This window comes from Fukomys damarensis, unplaced genomic scaffold (assembly GCF_012274545.1).
Source record: "Fukomys damarensis isolate Sample0158 unplaced genomic scaffold, DMR_v1.0_HiC HiC_scaffold_37, whole genome shotgun sequence".
NCBI lineage: Eukaryota > Metazoa > Chordata > Mammalia > Rodentia > Bathyergidae > Fukomys > Fukomys damarensis.
In genome coordinates this window covers 36795631-36817892 of record NW_022900949.1, presented here as the reverse complement: position 1 = coordinate 36817892, position 22262 = coordinate 36795631, and the positions used below count along the sequence as shown (strand labels likewise).

The window sequence follows — 22262 nt, the reverse complement described above, 5'->3', positions numbered from 1 at the left end:
ATATATATTTATATATATATTTCTTCTTATCTTCATTTCCTCAGCAAAAGGAGAAACAAAAATACTGATCTATAAAATAAGCAGATGATAACATAATGCCAAAAATAGCTTATGTTAAGTGCAAGGGGTGAAGCTTGAGAGCAAGCTAAATTGCAACAACATATTGATTTAACATTTAAATACAAGACTTGCAATAAAATAATTCTTCAGATAAGCTTCTTAGCTTCAGTTTCCTTTTTAAAACTACTCTATATACACATATCCAGTTGTAACACTCGACAGTAGCATGAGGCGGCATGATATAACTTTGGTACACATTGCAGACGTGGACAGCTAATGACTGTAAATGACACCTCTCACCAGCAGGGCTCTGTACAGCCAGGTGACCAGCCACCCGCTCCCGTATCACTTCCCACCAAAGTCCCCATCGTTCACCCCAGAGCCATTCAGGCGGCAGCAGAGAACGCAGGCTCACTGGATCCATATCGTGTTTCCTCTCTCTGTTCTCCTGGGCTCCACGGTCAGCTCTCCGAACGTGGAGAAGAACTGCTCCATTTCCTTCTGCAGCATGTCATTTCTTTTCTCAGCATCTTCTTTGGCTCGCTCGGCGTTTCGCATTTTAATCTCTATCATAGTGAACTTCTTCCTTTCTTGATCCAGTTCATCGTGGAGGCTCATCATTTCTGTTTCCAAAGTCAAATTTCGCTGTTCTAAGCTACAAGGAGGGGCCAGGGGAGATGGAATAAGAGAAAAACAAAATGAAATGTAAGAGGGATACCAATACTTTCTAAACTCTTGTTTACTATGCTCAGGAAGTCAGAGTGAGCCATTTCAAATTAGCAAAGCAAGGTTTAATAATCGGAAAGATTTTATTATCTTGCTATTGGCTAACATGATTTACTCTCATTTTACTAATAAGGCCAAAGACATCTCTTGGAAGTGATTAGATGTCATTTAATAGTCAGTGAATGAGTGTCAGCACAGAGAAGCTAGAGACTCAGATCAGACAGCACAGACAGGGCAGAAGTAGAAAGCAGCCAAACCCCAGAGGCTTCCAGGACGTTAACATCAATGCGGCCTTTCTAAACAAAAGCAGGAAATTCTGACAGAGTTAGGAAAAAAAAAAAAAAAAAGACAACTACATGTGCCTTCTGTCAAAGGAAAAACACTGATAACCAAAACAACGTTGTGATTATTTGTCCTGAAATGTTGAGTTCATTGAAATAAGACATGCCCTGTGTGTTAGTAAAACACACTCCTGGGTGTGTCTGAGGGCCTTGGAGGCGTGGCCTCGGGTCTTCTGCTGGGCCCTGGCCCCTTCCTCTCTGAGGCTGTTCTCCTGTTCTGCGTTCCTGAAGGAAGCAGCTGTGCTCTGACCTGCCCTTCTACCAGACATCCTCGCCTTGCAGCAAGCTGATTATGGACTGAATCACCTGAAACCGTGAGCCAATTTATACCCCCTACCTTCAAACTGCAGTGGCAGGCATTGTGTCCCAATGATAAAAAAAGCCAACGCATGCAGATGTTTTCTGTGGTTGAGTCCACTTCTACGAATAGGCTTTTAGCAAGCAAATAGTCTATATAAGTATGGAAGTGGCTGGATTGCACTGACAAGAGAAGGCAAAGGTGTGGGCAGTAAGTAAGCAACTCCACTTGATGCTTTGTAAACATGGGGCCCACCTGCGAGCCTGCTATCACCGATTTTTAACTGTTTTCCAAAAAGTATTTTTCTCAATAACCACAAAGATCCAAAGATCTCCACACCCACAATTGTACACACACACACACACACACACATATATATATACACACACACACACACACACACACACACACATATGCGTGCATTTTTCAAAAGAGAAGTATTAAACACTGGTTATTATATGATGTGGCCTAGCAATGGGAAGACTTTTTCATTTCTCCTTTTTTGAGCTAAGACCACATTGGATCATTCAAATTTACCAGATCTCTGAAATTAGAAATGTTAATGTACATATGTATGGTGTTTATTTTAATAATTATAAAATAAAAAATCACATTATTATTTTTTTAAATGAGCCTCTTATGTTACCTGGATATTTCATCCAGATGAGAACACTTAGAAAGAAATCTGTCATCCTTTTGTAAGCACCTAGAATTTTGTAAGAATAGTATTTTGGGGGATGGGGATTTGGCTCAGTGGTTTGGTGGCATGCCTTGCAAGTGCAAGGACCCAAGTTCAATTCCTGGTACCAAAAAAAAAAAAAAAATTGTATTTTTGACTCTGTAATAGTTAAAAGGATTATTTTAAGCTCAATGATGTTAAGGATCTGGTACCATACTGGTTGCCACCCCAGAATATAACATATGCTTAGTTTCATGCAGCTATTCTGGAACTAAAACTTAACAATAAGCCAAAGTTTGTTAAGAAAGAGGACCCTTTCAAACAATATGTCGATACATTTGTGCCTTTCAGGTACATGTGTGAAATTTCCAGGAATCTAAAGTACTGAGTTGAAGATATAAAGAATACCCCGCCAGTAAAAACTCATAAAAATGCTGAAACCTGTAAGAAAAAGATTTCTCTAAGTAGTGAAGGTTAAAATAAATAAAAGAATACCTTTAGGCATTAGAACTAATTAATATGTAGTATAGGTAGGCTGAACATGCGGGAGTGTTGGTCCCACATAAAGGCCCTAGAAGCTGGGGCTAAGCATTTCTTACTGCTTGGGGACAGAAGATGGGCCTTTGCATAAAAAAGGCAGAAAACTGCAAGTGATTAAACTGAGAGCTTGCAACACAAGATACCACTGCCAAGAAGGGACTACAAGAACTGTGATAGGTGGGACGGGGCAGAACTGAATGAGCAGCAGAGAGAGTGAGTAAACTAGAAAAGAGTTCTGAGAAACACAGAATGTCTCACAGACTAATAAGTACAGTGACTTACTCTCAGACAAAGAAGTGAACAGACATGGAGGCTAAACTAAGAAGGTCTAATACACATTTCTTAATCAGGTGCTCGAAAGAGAAAATTCTCAGTTTGGCAGAGAATGAAATAAATAGTAATGAATGAAAATATTCTATAATTGAAAGAATTAGGAGTCCTCAGATCAAATAATAAAAAGTATATATTGAAAGTTAAGGAATGAAAACAACACATGAGGAAGTTATTAAAAAGGATTGCATAATTATATTAATATCAGAAAAAATAGGCAAAAAATATTATTGCAACAAAAGATGACTTATTTAGCAAAAAAAAAAAAAAATCATTCCCATAGGGAGACATAAAAATTCTGAATATTTATTCACTAGGTAGTAGAGACTCAAATTGTTCTATATAAAATTTAATAATAATGAGAAATTGATAACCCCAAGAATAATGTTAGGAGATTTTAAGATACCTTTCTCAGAAATTTTACATCTATTTGATAAAAATTAGAAGAAATATAGGTGATTTCGATATATTGAACAGATTTGATCTGTTTGCACATATGGTATCTTAACCCAATAATAAAAGAATAGTTTTTACTGGACCAAATAATTGATATCTTACTAATGAATATCATACTAATGAATCTATACAATACAATATTTTCATAAAAAATAATGTTAGAAGCCATTTGGAAGCAGGGAAGAAAGACAATAAAATTTTAGGGTTAGGGATGTAGCTCAGTGTCACCGCACCTGCCTGGCAAGCTCAAGGTCCTGAGTTTGATTCCCTGTACCAGAAAAAAAAAACCTTAAAAATATTATGTCTCATTGATAATTTAAACAAATATTCTATCACCTGTCTCTCTCTACCCATGCATCCATCCTCAATACTTTACGAAGTAGGATGAAAGGAGAATTTAAAGAAAAATGTATAAACTCTAAACAGAGGATTGTACATCAGCCGGAACAGTTAACCTCTCCTATTTGCAGGGTTTGGGACTGCGCACCCCTACCCCACCTTCCTGCAAACTTGTCTCTGGCAGTCCTATGGGTGTCGATACTAGGGCGAAAAGGCTCATGGAAATGATAGATTTGGAAAGTTCTATTATTTTATCATACTGCCTGAAATTCCTACCAATCTGAAAGTATAAAATTATCATCTATATCCTCACATATGAATGCAAACACCTGCAGCTTCAGACTCACATTTTCCTGCTCCTAAAAGAAGCTAAAAGTGTTATCCTAGCTTTGAAAGAGAAGCCTTCCATTCTGAGTGCTAATGTGTCATCAAGCACTGGCCACATTTCAGAATCCTGGTGGTTAATGGTTCCAAAACCTATACTCAGAGAGAAGAGCAATCTTGAAAGGGAATGGTCCTGCATTTATTAAAACTCAGTATTATATAGAAAAGTTCACACCACTTTTTCATTCAGTGATGCGTACAAAATATGTTGTCCAAGGAAATAATTTTTCAAACTCTTAAGTAATATTTTTGTTTGTATTTATATTCCATATCTCCTTAAAGGGTGTTATCCTTTCACTTAATAAATGATAAAAGGATGGAAAACAGTAGGATAAGTTAAATTCAAGTATATGTACACTTATGTAGGTATCAAGTTTCAAATAAAACCATAGATTTTGGAGCCATGCAATCAGCTGAGGCAGGACAATTTGATGGGGATCCAACGCACTGTACAGGAAGAGCTCCCCCAGAACACACAGTTTGAAACGAGGACCTCTAGAGGGGCTGCCTGTGCAGAACTGAACTGCTACCTGCTTCTTCTGACTTAATAATGTGGGCTTCTTTCCTCTACAGCACAGCGACAGAACATAAAACCACCTGTTTGTAGCTTTTGTGACCATGGTGAAAACGTGGGACGTGGTGATTTCCAGGGCTCCAGCACAAGACTTCTTTGTGAGTGCTGGGCTGCATTCTCAAGGAGGCCCTTGACCCTCAGGAGCACTGCATATATAGGACATTCAGCCAGTGTCCTGTCACCTGCCCACACTGCCACCCCGAGGGAGCCGTGAAGCAGACTTCTGCCCCAGCATCTCTGAGAAGAGGCAAATTAACAGAAAACAGATTTTAGCGCCACTGTTTCTGTATTAGTCACATGGCCTGCTTCAACCTCTTTTCCCAATTAGTACATGTGAAAGTCCTACGTAGGTCCCAAGACTGAACATGACCTTTGCATAGCCCTCTGTCACTTGGCACCTGCCACCTGTCTGAGCTCATCTGGATCCTCTGGGCCTGGCAGAAAGAAGATACTCTCTTAGCAGTCAATTATTGAAAGAATAAAAAATAAGGATCTGCTCACTGTTTTATTAACCTTGATTTTTTAAGTCAATTTTTTAAAAACTCTGATTTTATCTTTTTCTTGTCAGTGGAATTAGCAGATAACTTATTCCATTTTCATCTCCTCACAGCCCTATTTCACCTAGTCTTCTCATGCAAACTCACAAATTGAATAATAATTATAACATGGTAGAGCCTTAGTTCTGTGCCAGGGATGAGGCACGGTTACATCTCAGTGCTTCTTAGGTAGATGTAACTAGGATCTAAATTTTTCCAATTAGAAAGCCAAGGCACACAGAGGTTAAAACTAACATCTCCAAAGTTCCTCAGCTCGCGGAGGGTGCAATAAGAATTTGAACCTGGGTCTCTGCCCTTAAAGTCTGCACATTTAGACTCTCCTGAGATTTCTGTGCCACAGGAGGAGGGTGTTGCCCCCTCCTGGAGTTATGATCTCCAGATTTTCCTCACCTCTTTATCCTGGTCTCATATTCTATCTTCTGTTTGGTCATTTCCTGTTTCAGGCTGGAGACTAAACTGTGCAGTGCACTGTGGTTGCTGGTGTTGTTACCAACAAATGTCTCACTGTTGTCACTGCTGCTGGTGGCACGACTACTTCGACCTCCCACACTCCTACGGTCACTTTTGTTTTCATAGTCCCCGGGGTGAGAAATGTCATCCTGGGGTGGCCCATCCAAAACAGGATCCTCAAAGTTCCCCCCGTAAAAGTCTTGCTCTGGGCAGGTGGTAGTGGAGGAGCGGCAGGAAATGGAGTTCTCAGGGAGGGAGATTTCACAGGAGGAAGTGGACCAAGTGGCACTGTCCACACTGTGTTTGTCTTCAAGGTTCATCATGGAGAACTGCTGGTGGACATTGTCATAGGTGGAGAGCCTGTTGTGCTGGCCCGACTCTCCAACTTGCTCCTTCTGCTTGTTGTCCCTCAGGGTCACATAGCCATTGGGCAGCCAGCTCATGCTGCGACCATTCACAGGGTTCCCGAGCACGTCGGGGTTCAAGACGCCCAAGCGTACTGTTCCATTCTGTACACTGTGGGTACCCATTTTGGTACCAGACCCCTTCAGTGAAGACGTCCTCCTGGCTTGGAAGCTGCCATTGGGTGTGGCCTGAGTTTTCTCCAGACCTTCTGCATTGCTGCTGCTGAAAGACCCGTTGGTGACTATCCCGCTACCCTTATTGAAGGCAGGGTTCTTTTTGACCATGAGAGGGGGGCTCCTAGACACGTCCAGCTTGTGGACGCTGTTCCTTGGGCTGTTGCTTTTGCTACTCGGCAGAGCTGTGGGGGATCCATTGTCCATGCTGCTCCTCTGGGGAGACTCAGACTTGTCCCAGGAGCACTGCCTACCAGGGCTATCCTTGGTGTTATTGTTTTCCTTGTTCTGTAACTGACCCGTGGTAGCTTTCTTCTGAATGTCATTGTTGTTGTTGCTCATTCCATCCTGGGGCTTGCTTTGTAGTTCTGCATCTTTGGGGAAGAGGCAGTCGTGTTTGCTAATCATCACCGACATCAACTGCTGGACCACCACAGTGCCTGAAATTGCAAAGGAAAGAAATGAGTATGAGGGACTCAGTTTTTGTTACAGTGGTGGTTCGGTTCACTTAATTCTTTCCGTAGTTCTAGTCTGAAATGGAGTTGGATGAGAACTAAAGCAAATCAGTGGTTAAGTTCAACATTGACTTTCTGGGGAAATTTGATTCAGTTCTCATCCAGTTGAATTTGGTACGAGAAAGGTGGGTGGAAATAATTAATTTCATGAACCGAGATACCACTGTATTTCCAATTTTTCATGTGTTTCTTAAAAAATATATTTAGGCAAAATTCAGCATTTTTATCAGCAGTACCAGATTATATTCTTGGTGATTATAACAGCAATAGATGTTAAATTTCATAAGCATTTACGCATATTGTTGTATGCACTGTATTAAGCATTTTATGAGCTGTATTATGTATGAGATGTATTAAGCATTTCATCTTTGTAGTTTCCTTGGATTTTAAACCTATGTATGAATATATATATTGTTATTCTCACCATTTCTGAAATGTTTAGTAATCTGACTAAAGTCACAAAGCTTCCGAGGAACAGATGTTGGGCTTGTACCCAGTTATCTAGTTCAACATCTAGAGTCTTCATCATCATACTACATTTATGGCAAGTTTCACATTTAAATATGATAAATCAATTCAGATTCATCTTTCATTAAAACAGCAATTCAAAAATCAATTTCTCTATCAGGGGCTGTGTCATATCAATGAAAATATCAAATATATCTTCACATACTGCTCTTTGCTCTACAAGCAGGGCTCCTGCCTCCTTCACCTGGCTGGGACAACCAGAAGCAGGAACTTGACCCAGGGCAAGGCCACTTTCCAACCCGAAGCAGCACATTCGCAAAATAATTCATATTCAACCTGTGAATGAATAAATATACTATGCGCATCCATGTCCTGTACACTCTTTCTGTGATGATTTGAATTTATATTTAGACAGGGCATTTGCAGCATGCCAGGTCTGCTGCTAGACTAACATTGCTCAGATTTTAGTGTTCATAAAGATCACCTAGAGATCTTGCCAAATTCAAATTCTAATTCGATAGCCATCTGGTGGGACATGAGATTATATATTTCTAGCTGGCTTCCAAATGACAGAAGCAATAACTGGCCAGCGACACTACCCTCAGCTGGGAGTATCCTGATTTCAGGGGACTCTGCAGACCTCCTGATCCAGAATCTGCACAGCAATAATATTCCCATGTGATTGCTGTGTGCAACAGAGTTTGAGATACCCTGTGGTAGATGGGAGTGACTCTCACATATTTTCCAAATTAAGTGTCTCAGAAATCTGAGTTTTTCAGGAGAGAAAATTGGGTTTCAGAAAGGTTAAGCTCTTTGCTGAAGGACACACATGGTTAAGTGAATGAGGGAAAATTTGATACAGTGGACCTTCAAGTTATGGTTGGCCTGACATACAAAGAACTTTGGTTACAACTAGAATTCTAGTTTTAACTTGTGATCAAAATCCAAAGAGTTCTGGAAGGAACATCACAACATCCTTTCCTATGTGCAGTTAATTGAGAAATCCTGAGCCTAAGTCTCTCTAAGGACACTGAGATCCGCCTGTATATAGGCGAGATTCTTCAAGGGCTATGTAGAGGAGCCTGAGCCTTCAGTTGACCAACTTGAGTTACAATGAGCTCTCTCGAATGAAGTGAGTTTGTAAGTTAAGGGTTGATGGTACTCATTTTTCTTATTCCAATTTGTACATTGTCTGAGTATCTTTCAGCTGCTAGAATTTAAACCAGTAAGGGTTGTAAGTAAACACAGAGTACTTCTAAGAATCTAAATAGAAGACAAATCTATTGAAACACCAGCACTTAAGGCACATTTGTGGAAGATAACAGAATGAATGCAGTTAATTTTATTGTATATACATCTTTCCTCTTTAACAGTCTCTAGATTTTAACCGTATTTTCAGTGCAATGAATCTGGTGAAAGACTTTAGAGCAGCAAAAATGTCTGTCAACACTGCAATTGTTGAAGATGTTGTTTACTTGATTTTGTTTTATGATTTGCCATTGTGAAAGACATACTTTCAAGGACTTCCAGATTTTGTTATAGGAGACTCTTGACTAGTACTTAGTGAAAATGAACCTTTTTTCCATCCCTAGAATATTAACATTGAAGCAACACTGCTCTCCATTGTAGCAAAGAACTCTGGGAGGCATTTAATTAATTGAAGAGCAGCTTTCCAAAGTGTCCACGATGAAACTGTGAAAGCCATGATAATTATAGAGTGACAATTACAGAGTGAGAGTCAGGGCCTGGCGGATTAAGAACCCTTTTTCTTGTGTGTCAGGAGGCTTTGCTTCCATTTGGTTTCTGTGATAACAAATGGTAATCGTTCTCTGTAAGGGGCCCTCTAAGACCAGACTGGGTGGGTAGTGATGAGGGTATGTGAGTGCATCATCTTTTTTCTTTTTTTTCCCCTCCCTCCTCCCTGTCATTTTCTCCCTTAGAATGCTGATGAGGTACATTAAACCCAAATGAGCTCAGAGTGGTTATAATCTCCAGGTGATTATGCAGAGTCCCAGCAGATTCTGGAGTCCCACTGTGCTACATAATCCAACAATTTCCCCTGACTCCTATCATTTTATACAGGTTGATTTAAATAACATATTGTAGTCACTGTTTTTCATAGGCATTGACCTGGAATTCAGTTTTTCTTCAGAGATACCCAGGCACTATAAAAAATACTATATACTCATAAATGGGCAGCATTCTGTGCAATATAATTTCAATTTGTTCTTTTTGCAAGAGATAATCTATACATGTGTTACTTTGCATGTCTGCAGATATCAATAAGATATCTGATAAGCTTTGACAAATGTATACAGTCCTGGGGAGAACAGCTAATTAGAACAAAAAAGTTCTCATGTGTCCTGACCTGCTGCCAATGGCAACCATCAGTGTGTTTTCCATGACCACAGCTATCTCTGGTCCCTGGCCCTTCCTCTCCCGCGTGCCTTCCGACCCGCTGTGCTTTCCAGCTGCCAGGACGTGAGCAGCTTAATCTGTCACTATGGTGCTCATGGTGTCGTTGTATTTCTTGAAATGAAAAGTTGACATCATACATTTTTGAGAGTGTATCTGCCTAATGGTCAAGTCTGAATAACCGTAGTGTGGAAGTCACTTTTCATATACAAATGGAGTTGTCTGTGCCAGGCATGGTGGCATATGCCTGTAAATCCAGCCTTCCAGGAGGCTGAGGCAGGAGGATCACAAGTTCAAGACCCACTTGAGTAACTCAGCAAGAAAGACCCTGTCTCAAAAACAGACAATCAAACAAAAAAAACAAAAGGACTAAAGATGTAGCTCAGTGAAAAGGCCCTGGACTCAGTCCCCAGTACCACCACCAAAAAAACAAAAACAAAAGAAAAGTTAGTACTCCAGTAGTCAGTCACACAAATATGTTTTCCTGCATTAATATCTATATTACTTTAAAAACAGTATGCAGAAAAATGCTTTAGATATTGAGCTGGTTACTTCCTCAATAATATCAAAAAATATGTTCAGATTGGAAATATAATACAATTTGATACAATGAATACTTTTTACTGAATGTCTACAAGAATCTTCCTAAGTAACACTGGCATTTTCTTCCGTGTTACAACTGGATGATCATGAAGGACCTGATGCTGGCCCCATGTGGCACCATGGCCTTGATGCCAAGGTGTTAATTGTTTTGCCTTTCATCACTTCTGCATCATTAATCCAAACCTCAATGCACTGAAAGGACAGAAAGCAGTTTCTACAATTTTATGTGGACTGGTCGGCCTTCTGAATGTAACTCAGAGGTCTCCAGGGTACTATGGACCATAGGTTGAGAATCACTAGGGTAGATAAACTGCAATATGGTGACATGGGTGGATTATAATAATATAAAGTATGATTAAAATGTATATATGTGGCTAAATGAGGACTAAAAGGGAAAAAGTATAGTACATATGTGCATGCTTTACAGGGTAGATATGCTACAAATATTAAAATAATGAAAGAGTATTAAAAGAGCATATTTACAAATTTTTAAACATTTTAGTAATCATACTGGTGTTTGCAGTACTAGTATTATTATTCTGAAAGTATTGTGTGATAACATATACTGTAGAGCAAATTATTAATTATGAGGAATTCTACTTTTGTCATCTTTAATGTCCTTGAGAATGAGAAATATTTTAAATGAAAATGATACAATTGTAATAGAGAAAGAATAAATAAAAAGCCTATAGTCAATGATTATGCACTGGGAGCATGACATAAACTTTTGATGCACTTTTCCCTTAATGTGTGTACCCACGTGTATATGCATCTATATGTAAAAAGCATATTGTATTTGTACATGTGAATTTAAACCTACTGTCCACTGAAACATCTAGAAACAATGACCAAACCAGTAGCAAGGAGTGTTCCTGGTACTTCGATTTTGGCCTTGAAATATCATTTCTCCACTAAGAGAAAGCAGGACGTTTTGAAAATTGACCAATTCTGCTTTGGTATAGGCAATGCATTATGAGTCTGGGAAACGTTGTACTAAAAAGAAATGATGCCATCTAAAAATACTAAGGTTGTGTCAAATGGACTGAGAAGTCAACTTGAAGAGGCCTCCACTGGCCAAAGATGGAAAAATATGGGTGAACTTCAATAGAGGGTAATAATTACAATATCCTACTACCTGACTTCATCATGTTATTTATAATTAGAAAAGTAGTATTCAATTTTGGAGAATATCACCGGTTGTTTTAGTTAGTTTGAAAACTGATAAAGGGGAGGATTCCAGCAGCATTTCGCAGTATGATCTTGCTTATCTGAGTTACCTACAACGGACAAATTCACAGCCACAGAAGGTAAGTGGGGTTGCCAAGAGCTTGGTGACAGTGGGGATGAGGAGTTAGTGCTGAACAGGTACAGAGTTTGAGCTCTGCAAAACGCAGAGGAACCCTAAATAGATGGTGGTGATAATTACATAACAATGAGAATGTACTGAATACTACTGAACTGTATGCTTAAAGGTAACACAATAACAGATTGTTATGTAAATTTTACAACAAACAATAAAAATAGAAAAAATAGAATTAGAATATAATCATTTTAATTACCAGTGAATTAATGTTAGGGATTGTGCTAAATGCACAAAAAGATAGACATTATACAACTGCCAATTTAAAAACACATAATTTATACCCATGCCAAGAAGAACAAAGATGAGTTTGGTCCAGATTCTAACTTGTAAACCATCAAAGTTAGAAGAATATATTAAATTTCACCATGAAATACAACCAACAAAATTCAGACTATGGGAAACCACACTTTAAATAACCTAAATTTCCAAATAATAAGTTATATGACATCCTATAAGCTAAAGGATTCTTAAAAGATATCAAGTAAAGGAAGAAGAAGCACAATATAATGGCTGGCGAGGTCTTTGAGGCAAAGACACATAAGGAAGCAACTGGCGTAAATGTCTGAGCATAAATACAGAAGCATTGTGGGTTTGTGCATAGGAAGGCCTTCAGAGAAATAGCCTGCCTTGATATAGGCGGTGATTTCTAGAGAGCTTATCCTACAGGACATGTTAAGGTTTGTGTGTATATGTGTGCGTGTGTGTGGATATTCTTTATTGAGTAAATTTTAATTTATAATGAAGGTTTTAAAAACAATGAACTAAAGTATCTCTAAGATTTTTATAGCTTAAATTTTAACATTTTCTAATGCGTGCTACTCATATGGAAAGCAATTTTTCTGAAATACTATATTGCCAAAAATCTGATGCTCATTTTATAGTCTTCTCAGTAATAGACAAAGGAAATTAAACTGAATTGTTGTGGGTAGATACCCTAAAGCTTTCACACACACACACACACACACACACACACACACACACACACACACACATACACTACAGAGGAATGAAAATCTTAGAATTGTCAGGAAAGGAACAATATCAGAGAGTAAAAGGAACATAACTGATAATGATATCTTGTTCTAAATAACCAAAGAGAAAAGAAAAATAATTATTCTTTCCTTTACTTTGTTAAGTTTTTAAATAGTCATTGGCAAGGTTACAGAAAACAATGATGCCCCTACTGGTCACAGCACAAAAGCACTGAGTCTAGTAGAATGAAACAGGAGCAGTTCAGCATGGAAAATAATTGGAGTCATTTCTCATTTGCTCACAAGAATTCCTTCTTGTTTTAGCCCCTAAATACCTAGTGTTGTCTTAAAAAGGGCCCAATTTCTTTACTTCCTGAAACCAGTCAAAAGAAAACCAAATTAATAAACACATATTAACTGAAAATAACGTTGAAATTTCTGAAATTTACAAAGAAGACATTTTTTTTTCAGTTCTTCCATCTAATATTTTAGTGCTGATTTATTGCTTTATAAAAGTTTTATTTGTTCTTATAAGGGTACTGGGAATGATTTTATGGTTAATAACTTGAACAAAATGGCTAAGTGTCAAAAGAAAAGACTGCATTTAAAGAATAAATGAGAGTCAGTACTTGGAGCTCTCATGAATTTGACTTTTCTTTTTATTTGTTCAGATGAGAATGGATTTTGGTCAACCAAGACGGTTAGTTTATTCTCCTTTTACTGAGGCCGTGAAATAATGGTTCACTCACCTTCCATGATGGTTAAAGGATCTTCCACCTTGGGACGCAGGATATTTGGACCAAACACAGTCGCCAAGTTCTGCACACTCATTTTGTTAACTCCTGAATAAGACTGCACTTCATCCAAGAACCTATTGGTTGCAAGAATAGGATTGAAACACGGTGGAATTAAATTAATCCATGGATGAAAATAGATAGTTGGAATAGTAATGAACTGTAGTACAGTATGTTTGAAGATGATTAAGCAGAAAAATTTACTTGGAAATTCAAACAGCTCTTATTTATATTTAGAGAAAGTATACTGCAAATTACGAAGAAGCAAACTTTAGGGATCATATCAGATCCCTGTTCTGCCTTCTCCTGTTATGGTTTCTTGTCAGTTGAAGGAGCCAGTGTGTCTGGGCAATGTTGATATGGATTAAAGAGTCAAGGACAAGTTTTCCCTTCCTGAACTTTGCGTAAATGCACCCCAAAGGCTGACGGGTCAAAGGCTTGGTTCCCAGTCTATGGTGCTATTGAGCAGAGGCAGCACTTTAAGAGGTGGCGGGAGGTTTGCTGGTCATTGGGGGTGAGGTCTGTGCTTGGAGAAGATGATGAGGCCCCACTCACTGCACAACTTTCTCTCTTTCACAACTGGGCCATGAAGTAGATGGGTTTCTTATGAACTCCTGTCCTGACATGTTGTATTGCCATAGGCTAAAAGCAACAGGGCCAATCCATTATAGATTGATCCCTTTGAATCTGCAAGCCAAAATAAATCTTCCCTCGTTAAAAATTCATTACCTTAGGTGTTTAGTTACAGTGACAGAAAGCTGACTAACAGTTCTAATCCTTCAATGAAGTATAAAGCTTAGCTAGTGATGGTGTATGCCTACAATCTCAGCACTTGGGAGACTGAGGCAGGAGGATCACAAGTTCGAGCTCAGCCTGGGAAATTCAGCAACTTAGTTGAGACCTTATCGCAAAATAAAACAATTTAAAGGAAGAGGTCAAGAATAGAATTTCAGTGTCAAGGCCTTGGGTTCCATTCCCAGTGATGAAAAAAAAAAAAGAAATTATATACATGTTCAATTGAAGAACGCTCTCTAAAATCATCTGTTAAATCCTTTCTTTTATATCGAAATAATAAACTCTCTTTGTAGAAGAATAAAAGCTTCAAATTTATAGTCTATTAAAAATAATATCAAACAATGTGGAAATAAAAGCATTAATTCAATTGACATGAAAAATTGCAAGCACAAATTGTTTCAAATTATTAGGTGCTACAGAATAAAAGACACCAAACCATCCTTTCTCAGGATGATTCTAACAGGAGAGATTGATTTTGTAACCTTTCATCCTTTTTTCATTGCTCACCTCCTCTTCATTTCTACAAGAGCTTCTGTTATTTCATGGATTGCTAACTGTACTCAAAAGACTAAAAAGAAATGAAAAATAAAAATAACATGTTTATATAGCTAGTGTTATATATGTGACTGAAGTCTGACAGCATTTCCCTGAGCTAGACACTATTACTCTCTCCACTTTACGGATGAAAGGGACAAGGTACCAGAGAGGTTAAGAATCTAGGGGCTGGGGATTTAGCTCAGCAGTTCGGTGGCCTGCCTTGCAAGTGCAAGGACCGGAGTTCAATCCCTGGTACCAAACAAAACAAAACAAAACAAAAAGAATCTACACCAAGGACCTAGGGTCGGTTCACAGCAGAGCTGAGCTTTGAACCCAGGTAGTGTGTCTCCACTACGAGTTGCTCAGGTCCTTATGTCCACATTTTCACTACTGTAATATATGGTCTGATCTACAGAAAACTGAAGGCAAAATTGAATTAAATTAAATATTTGCTTAAATGTTTCCAAAGAGAAGTGAAATATTTATATTCTGGATACAGAGACTTGCCTTACTGTTCTCTAACAAGTCTTTTCCCTCTTCTATTTAAAGATGTGACCTTTGCTTTTTAACCTACTGCAATAATTTGAATTAGTTTGAAATCTTGGGATGAAAACCTTATGTGTTAATAAGTATATGTTGTCAATGAAGCTATTTCTTGCTTTTCAGATTCTGAAACCTAAGATCTTGGTTTTCCCTGAGCATAACAATCACCAGCAAAAGTTCTGCTGGGGGGGTCTGGATTCCCTACTCCATTTTCTTCGCCATGAACTCCACAGTGTTGGGCTGTAGGGTTCAACTCCACAGCTCCTAGATGCTGGGGGAAATATGGGTTTTCGTGACCATAGTACCAGGGAGGACCCTGAAGTGCAGATCATAAGACAATTGCACATAGACAGCAGGCAGCCCAGGGTGGCACCTGGCTTTCCTCACAGATAAGGGACAGGCTCCTCTTGCTAGCAGCACTTCTTCCCGCACAGGATGCAAATGACTCTGACACATGTTCAAAGCAATATGACTTTAGTATATGGAGCCAAGAGATTTCAGCAGCATCAGATCACGATATCAAGCAATCTTAGTGCTCAAAAAACTGTTGAAGTCACCTTATAAAACCTCTTAGTTTCCTAGGGACTGACGGAAGTTCAGAGCAGTTCGTGATTTTACTCACTGTCACGCGTAAGTTATTGTCAAGCTAACTATAGATTGTTTTGTTCAGCTTATCTTTGGGAAAGTCCTTACCTGCAAATGTACTTGAGGAGATTGTAATTTACCACTGGCAAACCCTTCACCTGCTTTGCTAATTCCTTAACACCCTGCAAAGAAGAGAACAAAGGTCATCTTTCTCTGCACTTGCCTTAGGGTTAAAGCAAGCCATACAATTGAGTATTTATAAGAAGTTTATTTGGCAAAAAATTTAGTATTGAGGTGGTGAGGCTCTTTCCCCATTTTAGCATGCTTGGAATTTGGACAAACAGGCCTTGTGAAACATAAGGGTCCCTGGACTAGGATGCATCTTTGAGGAAGAAACTGGGCTAGAAAGATTGATCTTCTTAGAGATTACACAGGAATGAGTTGCTTTGGTCATTCCCATTGCAGAACTTCCTCTAACATGGAAATGTTTCCAGAAAAGCCGATTGATAATGGAATTGGATTTTGTCTTAGTGTAAAGGGCCAAAGAGTAAATATTTTGCACTTTACAGGACATATGGTTTCTGTCACAACTATTAGACTATTCTGTTGTACAAAAGCAGCCACGGACAATATTATGTAACACATAGAATAAAATGGCATTTGTAAAGTTATGAAGCAACTTTTGACAAGAATGCAAAGAAAATCTAATCGAGGAAAGAACAGCCTTTTCAACAACTGGTGCTGAGACACACCAGATATCCACACTCAGAACGATGAGTTTGGCTCTTTTACTCACACCATAAGCAAGATAGGACTGGAAATCAATTGTGTGACCTTCATGTGGGAGCTGAAGCTATAAAAGTCATAAAATACATTTACAAACAAATCTCTTTGAACTTACAGTAAACAGAAGCTTCTTAGCTATGCTAAAAAAGCAGTGACAAAATAAAAACAGAGAAATTAGACCTCCTCAAGATGCAAAGAATCTCTTGGGTTTTAAAAGACAGCATCAAGAACATGAAGAAACAACACACAGAATAGGAGAAATATTTGCAAATCATATATCTGACAAATGCCCTACAATTTAGTGAGGCAAATACAATTGGTTCTCCACATTTTATGGATTCAACCAACTGCAGATTGAAAATATTAAAAAAGGTACATCTGTACTGAATACATATATATTCTCTTTCAAGTCTTATTCTCTAAATAATACAGAAGAGCAACTATTTACATAGCATTTACATTGTATCAGGCATTACACACAATCTAGAAATGATTTGAAGAATACCAGAAGATGTGCATGGGTTATGTGCAAATATTACACTATTTTATACATGAGACTTGAGCATTCATGGATGCAGGTATCTGCAGGATATCCTGAAACCTATCTCCCAAGGAACTTGGATGACTGTAACTCAGCTAAAAATAAGGAGATAGTCAGAAAAGATATTATTCTAAAGCAAGTACATAAATAGCCATTATGCACATGAGAAGATAGTCAACATCATTAGTTTTATGGAAGATGACATTCAAAGCTTCACCATCTCACACACTAGGCTATGTATGATAAATAAAGACAGAGGAGAGCAGTGACAGTAGAGAGGTAGAGGAATTGGCCTATGGACATTTTCCTGGTGAGAATTCATAATGGTGGCTTTATAATGGTGAAGCCTCACTGGAAAACACAGAGTTACTTACGGTCCAGAAATTCTACCTTCTGGGTGCACACCCACAATAAATGAAAATCTATGTTCATGCAAAACTTGGAACAATTACATTCTTAGCAGCATAATTTTTAATAGCCAAATAATAGAAACATGACAAATATGTTTTAATTAATAAATGGATGGGAAATGGTTGTTATGTGTGGATCAACATGAATGAACCTTGAAAAATACTGAAAAAGGCTAGTCACAAGAAAAAACGTGTTGGATGATTTTGTTTATTATATTGAACATTCAGAATAGGCAAACCTCCAGGGAAAGAAGATAGATTTGTAGTTGCTAAGAGCTAGAGGAAGAAGAGCATCCAGAAAGGGCCTGGGGTTTATTTTAGGGTAATAAAAAGGTTCCATATATTCTACAGTTAGATTTTGGTGATGGTTGAGCAACTCTTAGAATATTTTTAAAAGTTCCAAATTGGAAACTTTAAATCAGTGATTGTATAAAGCTGTTTTTAACCAAACAGACAAGCAGGAATTGATCCAGAGGTCATTGTTTAGGGTGGTTTGGGGATCACAAAGTGAAAAGGGAGCTATGAAACCAGGTACTTGTGTTTTTCCAAGAACACAAAGCCTGACAGAGTAGCACAACCCACCACTGAGGGGAGCAGAGGGTCGGGGGACTCTGGTTTCATTTATTCAGCTGAATTCTCCTTCTTTGGTCAAACTAGGGATCAACACTGGGACTCAAAGTGTATGTGGAAGGTCGAGATGTGTGTAATTCCAACACATAGCAAAGTGGAAAATGGTCCAAGGATAGCACAAAAGGAAATTCTAGAATCACAAACTGAAACACTGAGAAAACCTCCAAAGAAAGGCTTGTTTGGAAATAAATGCATCAACTTACTGCTTCTTCTTCCTTGCTGAGCAGTTTGGCGCATGACAAAAAGTCTTCATACTTTGCATAAGGAATCACCGGCTCTGGAAGTTCTCGAAGGTAAAGCTTAAGAAGCGATGCCACTGTGTGCACGTCTGTGTTGCTAGGAAAAGAGAAATCGGGAGATATTCTGTGAAGTGAACTTTATACCATGTTGCTTAGTTTTTTCAACAAACACCTGCCTATCTGTGCATCAGAATTCTATCCACCTCGCAGTTCAATCAGCCAATCCAGTTTTAAGGGAAAACGGGTACATGTTCTGCAATGCTCAAATGCTTAGTAGACTCCACCGTAGTGGGAGGAAAAGGGCACTCAAGGATACTTCAAGTTCTCAGTGTGCTCTGAAAATACTTAAAAGTTCCAGCATTTTTCTAATGTGTATAGGTGAGGTCAGCAAGTGTTAGCTATGGAAAAACAAGGGGAATATATCACATCTTAAATAAAATATGATATCATTTACAAATATATATGTGTGTATTCATATGTCAGAAATAATTACTTCCAGCTGGGCGTGATGATGCACACCTGTAATCCCAGCACTCAGGAGGCTGAGGCAGGAGGAACGCTGTGAGTTCGAGACCAGCCTGAGCTACACAGTGAGTTCCAGGTCAGTCTCAACTACATAGTGAGACCCTGTCTCAAAAAATATATATATATAATAATTACTTCCAAATCTTCACTCCATCTCTCAACATATAGAACTCCATTTGAGAAGATATTGATGATTGGCTACTGATATTTGAAGCTCTAGCCTGACATGGTATTACTTTTTAAGCGTAGCTCATTTTGAAGATGATTGATTTTCAGCATAATTGCTTGTCTAATATCCTGAAATAGTAGGGAATTTTAGAGTCCTCTACAAAGAGAAGGGTGATGAATGCTGTGTAAATAAACAAAGAAAATTTAGTATGTCCTTTGTATAATTTGTGAAATTTATTTTTATCCTCTGCTGAATACCACAGTGGCAGGATAATTTACTGAAACATTAATTTATGTTTTGTTTTCTGTATGCCTCATTTTCTGTTAATCCATGTAGATGAATGACAGTAAAGACAGGAGCAGTGATTCTTTGCGGGTGGGATGGTTATATATTTCTAGGAAGAAGCAGCAGAAGTGTGAAAAGGTGACTGACTCCTGTGGATTGGTAGGGTGTTGATGAGCAGCAAAGGATGCTGGGAGAAGTGAGGGCTTCCTTGCACTCCAGGGCTGATTTCTAGGAGGGCTGAGCCATCAGAGGGCTACGCCTTGAGAAGTCAGGGTATAGGTACTGGAATTTCCTGCCTGGTGATCATTCTCTTATTCAAAACTGTGACGCAGATGGTGAGTCTCTAGGAGAGTCTATGAGCTAGGATAACGTGTCTCTCAGTTCTCAATTTTGGACTCATGGGTAAATTACATCAGGAATCTAATGTATTGTAAACACTTACTTCATACTGGGTATTATGGAAAATACAGTGGTTATTTTGAAGTTTCTGTGCTACCTTGAAATTGATTATCACAACAGGATTACCAATAATGGTTCTGTATGTATTGAAATGATAAATTTGGTCTAATGAGGATTGGTTGATTCATTTTTCAATAAATAATCGTAATTCAATAAACTTTCCTCTTAACAATTCGACACAAATAAATAATGTAGAAGAGATGATCTTAAGATGTAAAGAAGATCATATCTAAAGGATATTTTGTGGACTGCAACCAACCTCATTAATTCCTAAAAATAATTTCCAGATTTTCTTTACAAGATAGACCTAATAATTCACTGGGAAGACACAGCATCCAGTGATGTTTCTGTAGTGTCCTGGCAAATGCACTCTATTTCATGCATATCCGAACCCTCTGTTTCTCTCTTCCTCTTCGGGAGAATATGTGACCCTTAAAGGTGCTGTCACCAATAGCAGCAAAACCATGGCCCAGGTCTGGATACACAGTGCCACTATATATCTCTATAAATGATTTCCACATTTTTCTTCTAGTTTACTGTTATAACTTGGCTGGACCTATTTTGCCTTCAAAATCAATAAGAATTTTGTTAGAGCTACAGTTAGGTGGAGAGAATAACATTAAATAAAATATAAAATAAATGTGTATATTTCAATATACAAAGTATATTTTATATGTCTACACAGAATATATCAAATATTGATGGGTAAATGCAATAAGTAAGTGAAAAGGTAATGATACACACAAAAATCTATTGTAGAGATTCAATATATGTATTCCCCCAAATGCAATTTTTAAGCCATCTGCCTTGCAAATTATTTCGTGAGCAAAAGTACAGTATTTGAGAATGTTTGAACACTAGATGGCGGGGTAGCAAAGTCAGACTATGGCTGCAAGAATTATGAAGGATGAGAGGTAGAATCATTCTTTCCCCACTTGCAATTTTCTTAGCACCAATGTTGCAGGAATGTTCCAAGAATAGAAATTTTTGAGCTATGCATCAAGGTAAGAGAAGTAAAGTGGGATGGCTATTGCATTCCTCCCCTGCATTGATACCATACAGTAGATTTCTTGCACTCTGTTATGTATGCACACAGTGAGTTACAAAGAAAAAAGAGCCAAATATGTTTTTCCAATTAACAGAGGTTATTAAAGTTCTGTTTCAATGCGAAAAGTTAACGTTTTATGACTCTCTTTTGGACTTTATTACCCTTAGGCATCTCTGTAGAAACAGAAACTTCTTCATGTATTTTGCATTTTCATTTCTTGGCTTTGTCCTTTCCCCCCTAATGGAGGAAACTAACACAGCTGGACAGACTCCAGACTGGATTGTCTGTCTGATTCACCCAGTGAGGCTCACAGCCAAGTTGCTCCAATTGTCAGGAGGCTAGTATGGCAATAGGGAAGTCTGATATTTCTCACAAAGATCATTCACTACAAAACAGCAGCCTTTTGTATCTAACTTTCCAGCTTGGCATCTTTTACTGTAAATCCACAATTTTCATAACTGATATTTACTTCAATTTGTGCAACCAATTAATTAATAACAGCATCGTGTCAATTTTCCAATGAACTTCACATGTGCCATTTTTGCCTCAGAAAAATACATGTGTCTCCAATGACACAGAGTAAAGCAATGCATTGTAGCCCAAGTCTATGGTCACTGGAGACTGGGAATCCCTCACTTAGCCACTAATCACATCAGCAGTGCCGCTGCACACACCATACCCTCACTGCAGTCCAAGGAGTAGGTTCTGTTATTAACCTCAAGTGAGGTTCTTGAGCAGGACTGCTCAGATAAATCGATCATATATAGTTGTAAAAGTTCACCAATGAAAAGTGAATCCAAAAGTATAAGCAGCTCAAAACTAAATCAAATATATAGTTGTAAAAGTCTGCTTCTGTTCAAACTTATTTTTTCACATACCTATCAAGACCAGTGGCCCTTGTGACAGTGAAATGCAACCATAGTTAAACTCTCTCAGCTTATTGTGCTGTTACATAAGTGTCACTGATGGCTTATGCACAAAATCAAATGGCTGTTTCACCTCTAGGCAAAGTCCTAGAGTAGATGGAATTAGTGCCTCTTTCTACTCATTTCTCCTGATTTAAAAGTACTAATGGCAGAGAACTGCTTGATGACCCCTGCTACAGACTGAATTATGTTCCACCAAATGCACACATGAAAGACCAAACAGGCAGGGCGGCACATGCCTGTAATCCTACCTGCTTAGGGGACTGAAAATGGAGATTTCTAATTTTGAGCTTAGCCTGGGCAACTTAGCAAGACTCGGTATCAAAAAAAAAAGAAAAAAAAA

At 38.4% G+C, this 22262-nt stretch overlaps 1 protein-coding gene across 8 annotated transcripts in view; it reads right to left on the bottom strand.

The window, feature by feature from the left end:
- Positions 1-67: 67 nt before the first annotated feature.
- The window catches only part of Arhgap24 (Rho GTPase activating protein 24), a 629612-nt gene continuing 607417 nt past the window's right edge, over positions 68-22262 (bottom strand). For 5 of the 8 annotated variants that reach the window (XM_010621624.3, XM_010621618.3, XM_010621627.3 and 2 more), the window contains exons 4-8: positions 18472-18604; positions 16010-16083; positions 13397-13518; positions 5675-6752; positions 78-715 (exon numbers count right to left, since the gene is read on the bottom strand). In XM_010621624.3, coding sequence (XP_010619926.1) covers positions 472-715; positions 5675-6752; positions 13397-13518; positions 16010-16083; positions 18472-18604 — 1651 coding nt within the window. In that variant the 3' untranslated portion in view covers positions 78-471. Of the gene's footprint in view, positions 716-5674; positions 6753-13396; positions 13519-16009; positions 16084-18471; positions 18605-22262 lie in introns of all 8 variants that reach the window. The other 3 variants (XM_033759363.1, XM_010621603.3, XM_010621610.3) reach the window with 2 other exon arrangements.